The sequence below is a fragment of the Salvelinus sp. IW2-2015 genome, unplaced genomic scaffold (assembly GCF_002910315.2).
Source record: "Salvelinus sp. IW2-2015 unplaced genomic scaffold, ASM291031v2 Un_scaffold2552, whole genome shotgun sequence".
NCBI classification, from domain to species: Eukaryota; Metazoa; Chordata; class Actinopteri; order Salmoniformes; family Salmonidae; genus Salvelinus; species Salvelinus sp. IW2-2015.
The window spans coordinates 34,719-46,384 of NW_019943865.1; the positions used below are offsets into that span (position 1 = coordinate 34,719).

Here is an 11,666-nt window from a genome sequence, read left to right on the forward strand (position 1 = left end):
TAACCTGGTAGGTTCATTGATAATGTTTGTGTGAGAATTGAGGGAATGCCAAGCTTAAGATTGTAGGATGGCCGGGGTGTTTAAGCATGTCCGCAAGTTTAGGTCACCTAGTAGCACGAGACTCAGAAGATAGATGGGGGGCAAATCAATTCACATATAGTATCGAGGGCACACGCTGGGGGCAGAAGGGAGGTCTAATAGCAAGTGGCAAAAGTGAGAGACTTGTTTCTGGGAAAGGTGAATTTAGAACAGTAGAAAGCTCGAATTGTTTGGGTACAGACTTGGATAGTAATACAGAAAAAACTCTGCAGGCTTATCTTTGCAGTAGAATTGTAACCCGCCCCCTTTGGCAGTTCTATCTTGTCGGAAAATGTAGCGTTGGAGCGTTAGCGATCGAGATTTCTGGGTTTTTGATGGTTTTTCTAAGCCAGGAATTCAAGACACGGCTAAGACATCCGGGTTGGCAGAGTGTGCTAAAGCAGTGGAGTAAAACAACTTAGCGAGTAGGCTTCTAATGTTAACATGCCATGAAAACCAAGGCTTTTACGTTACAGACAGTCCAAACAAATGAGAAGCACCTGGGGATGGGAGTGGAGCTAGGCACTGCAAGGAACCTGATTAACCTCTACATCACCAGAGGACAGAGGAGAAGTAGGATAAGGGTTACGGCTAAAATTGCTATACAAAACTGGCCGTCTAAGCCTTCGGAACAGAGAAGTAAAAGGAGCAGGGTTTCTGGCACGATAGCATAAGATTCAAGGCATAGTGTACAGACAAAGGTAAGGTAAGGATGGTGAGTACATTTTGAGTTAAACCTAGGCATTGAAAGTGATGATGAGAGAGATATATTCTCAAGACGTTTAATCCAGGTGATGTCATCGCATATTAGGAGGTGGAACAACATGGTTTGGTTAGGCATATTTGAGCAGGGCTAGAAGGCTCTCAGTGAAATAAGACAGTATCATACTAACACAGGACAGTAATGACGAAGGCATATTGATAATTAAGAGAAGAGGCAATGCGTAGCCAAGCTGAACATATGGTCCAGTGAGTGTTGGGCTGACTGGGGACAACGGCGATGCAGACAGTTAAGCAGGCCAATGCTAACACGCCTAACAGTGTAGTAGGGCCGGGGCTAAACAAGCCAACAGTTTAGCAGACCGGGGCTGGCCAAGCTGCAGTTAGGCAAGACCGGGTTTAGCACGCGCAAGTTAGCCAGGGGCTTAGCAGACCGGGGCAGGCAAGCTTAAGCAGTTAGAGAACCGGGGCAGGAAAAGCTAGCAGATTAGCAGACCGGGGCAGGAAAGCTAGCGGGTAGCAGACACGGGGCAGGAAAGCTAGCGGGTAGCAGACCGGGGCAGGCAAGCTAGCAGTTAGCAGACCGGGGCTAGCAGTTAGCCTTTGGGGGACGTTCGCGTTGGGGGTAAGTCTGTTTGCCTCTTCGTAGCGGTGACGGTGCGATAGACCCGTAGTGGAATTAGTAGGGTTCCAAGTACCGCTCTAGGTTAGCTAGCAGGCCCTAGCAGGTTAGCAGAAATGGCCTTCGCGGGCGTCGCGCCTAGAGGGGCCTGTTTGGAATCCTTGGGAGATTATGTCGGCAAATTTCCAGTCGTAAGAGGATCGGCGGGGTCCGTGCCCCGTACCGGCAGTAGAAAGGGGTCCGGATATTGGTAGCCCCAGGAGTTGGGCCTTCAAGGTGGTACCAACAGGAGCCCTAGCCGGGCTAGCTTCAGGTAATTGGTGCTGTGCTCCCAGGATGAAAACGCTGCCAGGAGTGGTCACCCGGGAATTGCGGTTTAGCTAGTTGCAAAGATCCAGATGAAATGTTCAGAAGTTTGCGGTAGGAAAATCCGGGGATATGGAGAGAAATAGGTTCCCGTTATGCTCTGGTTTGAGTCACGTTGTTGTGAACTGGCGAGAGCCTTCCCGAGCTAAAGGTTTAGCTGATGACCGCTAGCAATGGTTTTGCTAACTGGATAGCTGGTAGGTAGTCTAGCTGGCTAGCTTCAAGTTGAGATTCCCAGATCCGAAGTAAAATAGAAATACTTTAAGAAAAAATGCAGATCCCACGTCACATTGGGTGAGGCGGGTTGCAGGGAGTATTTTAGAAGTGGCTGCAGCCCTCAGGATCCCCTCATTTGTAATATGGCTTGGCAGCCCTAGCGATAGGAATACAATTTTCCTAACTCTTCATCAATGGAAGTATGCAGCCACCACTTTGGGAATAAGAGAGGAGAAATAGGTGACAACAAACTCGCACATGACAGTAACTCTGCAACGAGTCGCAATCTCAGCAACGATGACAGTTAACTCTGCAAAACGAGTCCCATCTCCCAGCAACATGACAAGTAACTCTGCAATGAGTCCATCTCAGCAACATGAACAGTAAACTCTTGGCAATGAGTCCCATCTTCCAAGCAACATGACAGTAACTCACAACGAGTTCCATCTCAGCAACATGACAGTTAACTTCCGCAACAAGTCATCTCAGCAACAATGACAGTAACTCCACAACAAGTCCATCTCAGCAACAATGACAGTAACTTCCCACAACGAGTCCATCTCACAGCTAACATGACAGTAACTCCCGCAACAAGTCCATCTCAGCAACATGACAGTAACATCCGCAAACAAGTCCATCTCGCAACATGACAGTAATCCGCAACGATACAACTTCAGCACATGACAGTAACTCCGCAACCAAAGTCCATCTCAGCACATGACAGTCAACTCCGGCAACAAGTCCATCCTCAGCAACAATGAACAGAAACTCCGCAACAAGTCCATCTCAGCAACATGAAAAGTAACTCCGCAACAAAAGTCCATACCAGCGCAACATGACAGAACTCCGCAACAAGTCCATCTCAAGCAAAACATGACAGTAACTCCACAACGAAGTCCATCTCAAGCACATGACAGTAACTCCGCAAACAGTCAACTCAAGCAACTTTTGTTCCAAAACTTTTACAAGTATGTAAATAAATAATTTGATAAAAGTATTTCCATGTGCTTACACGATGATACCAAAAAATCAAAATCAAAATGTATTTGGTCACATACACATGGTTAGCAGAATGTTTTTAATGCGAGTGTAGCGAAATGCTTGTGCTTCTAGTTCCGACCATGCAGTAATATCTTAACAAGTAATCTAAACAATTTCAAGAACAACTACCTTATACCACAAGTATAAAGAATGAATAAGAATATGTACATATAAATATATGGGATGAGCGATGGCTATGCGGCTAGGCAAGATGCAGTAGATGGTATATGAGTACAGTAAAAATATACATATGAGATGAAGTAATGTAGGGTATGTAAAATTATATAAATATATAATATAAAGTGGCTATTGTTTCAGTGACAGTGAATACAATTTATCATCCATTTTTAATTATTAAAGTTGCTAGAGATTTGAGTCAGTATGTTGCAGCAGCCACTACAATGTTAGTGATTGCTGTTTTAACAGTCTGATGGCCTTGAGATAGAAGCTATTTTTCAGTCTTCCCGGTCCCAAGCTTGATGCACCTGTACTGGACCTCGCCTTCGGATGATAGCGGGGTGAACAGGCAGTGGTATTTTGGTTTTTTTATGTATTTTTCTTACACCTTTTACCCAGGAACAGTCTCAATACAATACAGCCGGGAGGAACTATTGATATAATAGGCAACGTCAAACTTACCACAATTACGACCAGAATAGACTTTTCCTGAAGCGATCCTGTTTGGGTCCACCACCTCGGACAATGGACCGGTCCAGCAGCGACCCAAAACAAACGGGCGCCGCCGAAAGGGACAGAAGCAGTCTCTGGTCAGGCTCCCGTAAGATCGGGCACATCGCAGCTCCACACTTCTAAGCAATACTACTAGCCACCGTTCCAGTCTCTTGACAACAAGGTAGCGAAATCCGAGCAAGGGTTGCCTTCCAGAGGAGAACATCAGAGATTGTAACATCTCTGTTTCACGGAAAACATGGCTCACTCGGGATAAGTTATCGGTACAGGCCAACCCTGCTTTCTTCACACAATCGCGCCACAGAAACAAACATTTGATGTAATAAAATGTATCACTAAGTCACTTTAAACCCAATGCCAACTTTATATAATGTTTAACATACCCTACATTACTATCTCATATGTACTGTAATAAATACTGTACTCCTATAACCATCTATCTGCATCCCTGCCTATGCCGGTTCGGCCATCCACCATCCGTAATCATAATATTAATATGTACATATTCTTATTCATGTCCTTTAACTTGTGTGTATAAGGTTTGTTGTGAAATTGTAGATTATCGTTTAGATATTACTGCATGGTCGGAAAAAGCAAAGTTTCGCTCACCCGCAATAACATCTGCTAACCATGTGTATTGTGACCAATAACATTTGATTTGATATTGTAATATAGCAGGGCGAGGTCTCGACCCTCGACCTTCTAGCCCGAGTCCGGCGGCGCTATCGACTGTGCCGCAAAACATGCTCGTGCGGCAGATCGATTTCCGCGATTATAAACCCAGGGTCGTTACACTAGCTCCGTCATTTCAAAAAGAGCGGCGTATCGCGCTAGCTTGCGTCTACAGGAACGGCGATCACCGGTCAAGCCACACGCAACTGTGTGGATGCACGGTCCTATCCCTTCTGACACCAATGTAATGAAACCGCAGGTCTCGAACCTCGATCATCCTAGCCCCGAGTCGGGGCGCGCTATGATGTAATACAATCAATAATATTGTAACGGACCCCTGGGTTTATAATCGGCGGAAATCGACTGCTGCAAGAGCATGCTTTGGCGGCACCAGTCGATTTTCCGCGAATTATAAACCGCAGGTGTCGCTAACAATATTCATTGATGTATTTTTACATCAATATAATACAGCGAGTAGATGTTTAAACAGCTAGCTAAAAGGCCTACACGCTTCCAGGAACCAACACGCTAACGTTAACATACAACACAATTATTGGCCAGGGCGAATAAAAATCACTTCCTGTATATAAGATAATAATGCAATACACATAACTGATTAAKATAAAATAATAGTCTAGAATTATGCGAGCCGAAATACAGAAAATWCTAGATTATTGGTAATTTCTTATCTGATAATTTATCTCGATTTCACTGAAAAATAGCTAACTGTGTCCAAATATGCAGTTATGTTTATTTGTACTAATAGCACAAACTCTGAGAGCATCTGTGCAAGCACAGGTGAATGGGCACCCAACATTTTTCTATGTGCTCTCAACTGTCTCCACGTTCGCTCAACATTCCTCCCTAGTTTTTGTTGAATTATGAGACGGAAATGACACCATAATATACATACCTCCTCGTGGCTTCCTGCTTAATTATAGCTTTCATGCATGTCCAGAACAGCACGCAGTCMACACTAGTTTACTTGCCATCACTAAACATGGCGGTGCCTTTTGCCCCAAAACACCATAATGAGGGCAAGGCGAGGCACAGGAGCGCCAGTAGTAAACATGGCGGCTAAGGGGGGTAAGCAAAGAACGCGACGAGTCAGTAGACAAGATGCTAATAACAGCGGGAATCTACTGAGCGAAACCCGGGTGCAGAGAGAGGAGAAGYCCGGAGAGGAGACCAAAACCCCCGACACACGGACTGAGTGAGTACAGTACCTTTTGCCGGTAGTGATAGCTAGCTACAGTTCCAGGGGATGCTATTGGGTCAATGCTAACTTAGCTAGCTAATTTTGGCTCACTGCACTGTCAGTGACAACCAACCCATCTGTTGCTAAACGTGAGTCTTGCTTGTGAAACACTGAGCSTGACAGGACGTGTTTTAAGTTAGTTGTATCAGCCAGTCTCGAAGCTAGGTAGCCACAATCAGTAGTTAGCTATCTTCATCTCTGTCACTCGTCTTCAATTTATTTCTTCTGTCAGCCGCTGCTTCCGTCTACACTGAGTTTAGGTATAGCCWACCGACTCCTCTGACAAATACACTTTTCTTCTCTGACAGACACAGCTTCTACAGTTGGTCTTGTAACTCAGAGGTCAGTGTGTATTTATTTGTACRTGGAGTTTTACAGCTAGTCTAGTCTGAGACTAGTAGAGTGCATGTTAAGGATGACGTTTTCCAAGTGACGCTCCACACTGCGCATGCTCCGTGTTATGAGCCCCTCTCATCTATATTAGCTGGAGCCCACAGAGATGATCTTCAAATCAAATCAAATGAAATTGTATTAGTCACATGCGCCGAATACAACAGGTGTAGTAGACCTTACAGTGAAATGCTTACTTACGAGCCCCTAACCAACAATGCAGTTWAAAAAAAAATATGGATAAGAATTAGAGAGAAAAGTAACAAGTAATTAAAGAGCAGCAGTAAAATGACAATAGCGTCAATGTGCGGGGGCACCGGTTAGTTGAGGTATAATGTACATGTAGGTATAGTTATTACAGTGACTTGTATAAAGATGACAAAGAGGAGTAGCAGTAGGGTGGTAAGAGGGGGAAGGGGAGGGGGGGTGGGCAATGCAAATAGCCTGGGTTAGCCATTTGGACTTAGATGTTCAGGAGTTCTTATGGCTTGGTGTAGGTAGAAGCTCTTGTTACGAAGCCTCTTGGACTAGACGTTGGCGCTCCGGTACGTTGCTGTGCGGTTAAGCAGGTGAGATACGTCATGAATCAGGGTGGCTTGGAGTATTTGCCATTTTTAGGGCCTTCCTCTGACAACCTCATGGATGGCAGGAAGTTGTACGCCCCGTCATGTACTGGGCCGTTCGCACTTCCCTCTTGTAGTGCCCTTGCGGTCAGAGGCCGAGCAGTGCCAATACCAGGCAGTGATGCAACCAGTTCCAGAATGCTCTCGATGGTGCAGCTGGTAGAAACCTATTGAGGATCTGAGGCCCATGCCAAAGTCTTATTCAGTCTCCTGAAGGGGAATAGGTTTTTTCGTGCCCTCTTGTCACGACTGTCTTGTGTGTGCGTTGGACCATGTTATTTGGTATTTTTTTATTATTATATATTTTTTTTCAGGAGGTGGATCATTGTAAATTTTTCAATTATTCATGAGTTATATTTACCATAAGCTTGTCATTATGAACATTTTGAACATCTTGGCATAAGTTTCTGATTTATAACTGCCACCCAGCACAGCCAGAAGCAGGACTTGGCGCACCCCTCACCCTAGCCTGGTCCTCTCTAGTTATCTTCCTAGGTTTTGGCTCTAGAGGGAGTTTTGTCCTACGCCACGTGCTTCTACACCTGCCATTGCTGTGCTGTTTGGGGTTTTTAAGGGGCTGGTTGTCTGTACTACGCACTTTCGAAGATATTTAGCTGATGTACGAAGGAGCTATATCAAAATAAAACTTGATTGAATTTAATATCTAGCCATCATTTTCTTCCCATATCTTTTTTTGATAAAGTAATATAAATATTACATACATGTACAAACCCATAACAATTGGTCAATGTTATTTATTATTTACCGTGTATTCTAACGGTCCAGTGTGAATGTTTTATTGTATGTCTATATGTAATATATCACTACTCTCGGTACGGTATTGACTTAGAATATGTGATTGATCAACTACAAATACCGTAGGGTGGTCTCTGGTACAGCTGTAAACTCTTGTTCCCCCTTTTCCCAGACTCACATTAAGCATCCTCCCAAATCCAAAAATCTAAATTGAGATCGGCTTCCTATTTCGCATATCCAAGCATCCGTTCACTCATGTCTGCCATAACATAACCTCGTAAAACTGACCCATCCATATCGATCCTCGACTTCGGTGATGTCATTACAAAATAGCTCAACATTCTACTCAAAAAACATTGGATGCAGTCTATCACAGTGCCATCCGTTTTGTCCAAAGCCCATATACTACCCACTCACTGCGACTGTATTGCTTCTCGTGTAGGTGGTCTGGCACCTCTGCTTGTCGTACTCTCTGTTCCAACATGTCTTCCACGGTGGCTCTCAGGTCAATTCTACAAGTTCTTCTGCTAGGCAAAAGGTCCCGCTTCTTGATTTCAGCTCACTGGTCACACATATGCAGCAGTACCCACCCGTAGCACAGCCTCCAGCAGGTGAATCATCTTCTGGTCACCCTCAAGCAATGCAATTCCTCACCTTTGGCCGCCTGCTCTTCAGTGTTCTCTGCTGCCAGGACTGGAACGAACGCAAAATTGCTCTGAAGCTGGAGACTCTTACCTCCGCTGCACTAGCCTTTTAAGCACTAGCTGTCAGAGGCAGCTGCACGATCACTGCACCTTAGCTTACCACTTAGCGGCCGAAAAGTGTACTTGGGCTGGTTATTGTTCAGGTTCTTTGATGGCAGGTCTGTTGCAGCATTTCTATGTAAACAGCCCATTACGTATTCTACCTACCTCATCCCCATACTGATATTTATTTTTGATTATTTATGCTTTGCTCTTTTTTGGGCACGCCGCTAGTTCCTCTACTTGCAGCATCATGCTTCTGCACACCCTACCCTATTCCAGGGTTTTAATGCTAATATTTGTAATTTACTTCGCCACCGGATGGCTATTGTATTGGCGATTACCGTCTCTTATCCTACCGGTCATTCAGGGTTTGCAACATGCTGATTAGTTATAGATTTTTCTAGTCTGTATGATGTATGAGTGTGTAGGTTTTTCTGTGTGGATCGTCGTTGCTTTGTTTTGTATCGTTTTGTGCGAACTGTCTTTTTAGACTTGTATTCGTTGTAGGCCTGGAGGTCCATTGGTTGCAAATGAGAACTTGTTTTTCAAACTTGGCCTGACTCATGTTAAATAAGTGCAAATGAACTCACTAGTCCTTAGTTAGGCATAATCATGGTTCGCGCAAATCTTTTTAAAACATTTCATCGAAAATTACCATTTTTTATCAATTAGTTATACTTTGAGTTAACCACAACTATTTGTTGTATTATTTGTCATGTATCGTTACAGTTGGATCTAAATGAAAATTGCCAACCGAACTTTCTAGTGCTTTGTTTCAACATTATACATATTTTGGAGATTATTCTTTTCAAAACAACCAATAAGTGACGCAGTGCATCTGGAGTAAAGGAGAAAAGGTCCATTGCTTGAACATGGGTGAGACTCCTTACAATTTACTAGAGAACCAGTTTGGATTTAAGTATAACTGTTGTATGACTGATGCCTTTAGTGAGAGGTCTAATGCTTTAATATTTAATCATTTCTGCCCTCCGAATTCATATTCGTTATATAAATAGCCCCTTTTAATGTTGTTCTGCTTGCCATTCCAAATCAAATTGAATATTTTTGTTCATATAATTGAAATAGCTGGTCACTAGGTGTAGGCAAAACCATAAGCAAATAGATAAACTGTGATATGACTAAAGAGTTAATCAGGGTGATTTTTCCACAAATAGACAGGTATTTTCCTTTCCATGCTAGCAACATCTTATCTATTTTTTTCTAACTTTCTATAAAAATTTATTGGAGTGAAATCATTTCTTTCTTTTGGGATTTGTTTACCGAGTCCACATCCCCGTCACACCATTTTTATTGGTAAACTACATGGTAATGTAAAATGTGTATTTTTTTTTTACACTTATCATAATTTGGTTTTAATCCAGAGAGGTTAGCAAAAGTATCTAGATCCTCTATGAGGCCGTGGAGGGATTCTAATTGTGGTTTTAAAAGAGAACATGAATCATCAGCGTACAATGACACCTTCTCTTGGATACCTGTAAGTACCAGATTCTCTCTTATGGATCTAGTCTGAATGTCAAGTAAGGCTTCCCTCAGAACGGTGTTCTCCTTTTTAAGTTCATTCACTTCGGTTTCAATCTTACTGACTGTCCCTTTTAGCTTGTTTGTCTCTTTCTCCAATGTCACATCTTTTCATCATTCATCTCGAGGCTTCAACTCTTTTATATCCTTACTGACTAGTTCAACTATACCCAGTTTGTCATTTATTGATTGAACAGATCGGTTTCGACCTTTACCATTCCCAGTGGTGAAAATATTAAATTGTCTGTGTCTGTACAAGAGTCACATTTTCGTTTACTCTCCGTCATGTTTGGGTGTTGCTTGTTTTCGTAATATTTGTAGATACATTTCTCTAGTCTTATGATCTGTTTTGTGTTGATATCCAGATTGAAGGTTATTACCCACCAGATTGTGTGGTGCTAATATTTAGTCTAATTTACCGATATTGAATATTAAGTTTTTATCTTGAGGTGCTCTACATAACAACTTCAGTCCGCCATCTTCCTTCCTGGTATTCTCACGCGCTGGTCTGTTAGTTGGTGATGTGGACACCAAGGAACTTGGAGCTCTCAACCTGCTCCACTGCAGCCCCGTCGATGAGAATGGGGGCATGCTCGGTCCTATTTTTCCTGTAGTCCACAATCATCTCCTTTGTCTTGATCACGTTGAGGGAGAGGTTGTTGTCCTGGCACCACACGACCAGGTCTCTGACCTCCTCCCTATAGCCTGTCTCGTCGGTGATCAGGCCTACCACTGTTGTGTCGTTGGCAAATTTAATGATGGTGTTGGAGTCATGCCTGGCCGTGCAGTCATGAGTGAACAGGGAGTACAGGAGGGGACTGAGCACGCACCCCTGCGGTGTTCTCCCGATCATCCCTAAAGCCAAAACCTCATTTGGACGCCTTTCCTTCCAGTTCTGCTGCCTGCGACTGGAACGAATTGCAAAAATCTCTGAAGTTGAGGACTTTTATTCCCTCAACAACTTAAAAAATCTGCTATCCGAGCAGCTAACCGATCGCTGCAGCTGTACATAGTCCATCTGTAAACTACCCACCCAATTTACCTACCTCACCCCCCATACTGCTTTTATTTTATTTACTTTTCTGCTCTTTTGCACACCAGTATCTCTTCTTGCATATGATCATCTGATGATTTATCACTCCAGTGTTAATCTGCTAAATTGTAATTATTCGATGTATTTGCCTACCTCATGCCTTTTGCACACATTGTATATAGATTCTCTTTTTTTCTACCATGTTATTGACTTGTTTTATTGTTTTACTTTTCCAAGTTTGTTAGATCTGCTGTCATGTGGTTGTATTACACTTGGAGTTATGCGTCTTTATCGGACAGAGTTCTGCAAGCTTGCACACCTCGAGAACTTGTTCGCTCAACTTAGAACTACCGCTTGCAGATATACAAACTAGAGGTTGAATATTAACATAAAAAGGTCATCAAGAACGCGGATTATCCACCAGAAACACCACTAAGACTGGCTCAGACTCGCCTAATTTCCAGGTATTCTTCTTCCTCTCACACGGTAGATCCACCAGACTCGTTCGCCAATCGATATCATATTGCGCAATCACTATCGAGGTCTTCGTTGGCCTCGAGACTTCCGTGGACAGATATAGGACGACTAGTGAGGACAGTGTCATTCTAAATTGCAGGATATCAGCTCCACGATCCATCTCCTCAATTCACCTTTGAGGATAAGCGTGTGGTTCTCCCCAAAGCTCATCACAAGTCTAGAGGAACCCTGGGACTAGAACACCAGCTGAGTCTCCTCTTGGCATTAGCTTGGAACCGTCAGGTATCTGACTCTGAATTGTGATTTATTCCTAGAGTCTGCTCCCCAGCAGGGTGTTAAGTACGAGTTTAAATGCAATACGAATAGGTCTACAGGCACTCACGGAGTATCAACACATCGGGATTTGCTCCGGCAACACAGGGAGGCACTCCTAACAGGT

The 11,666-nt window shown here is 43.5% G+C and overlaps 1 protein-coding gene across 1 annotated transcript in view; it reads left to right on the top strand.

The window, feature by feature from the left end:
• Positions 1 to 5,373: 5,373 nt before the first annotated feature.
• Positions 5,374 to 11,666, top strand: part of LOC112074267 (alpha-1,2-mannosyltransferase ALG9) — a 16,426-nt gene continuing 10,133 nt past the window's right edge. Inside the window, exon 1 of the mRNA XM_070440451.1 lies at positions 5,374 to 5,618. Within this exon, the coding sequence (XP_070296552.1) occupies positions 5,437 to 5,618 (182 nt within the window). The 5' untranslated portion in view covers positions 5,374 to 5,436. The remainder of the gene's footprint in view (positions 5,619 to 11,666) is intronic.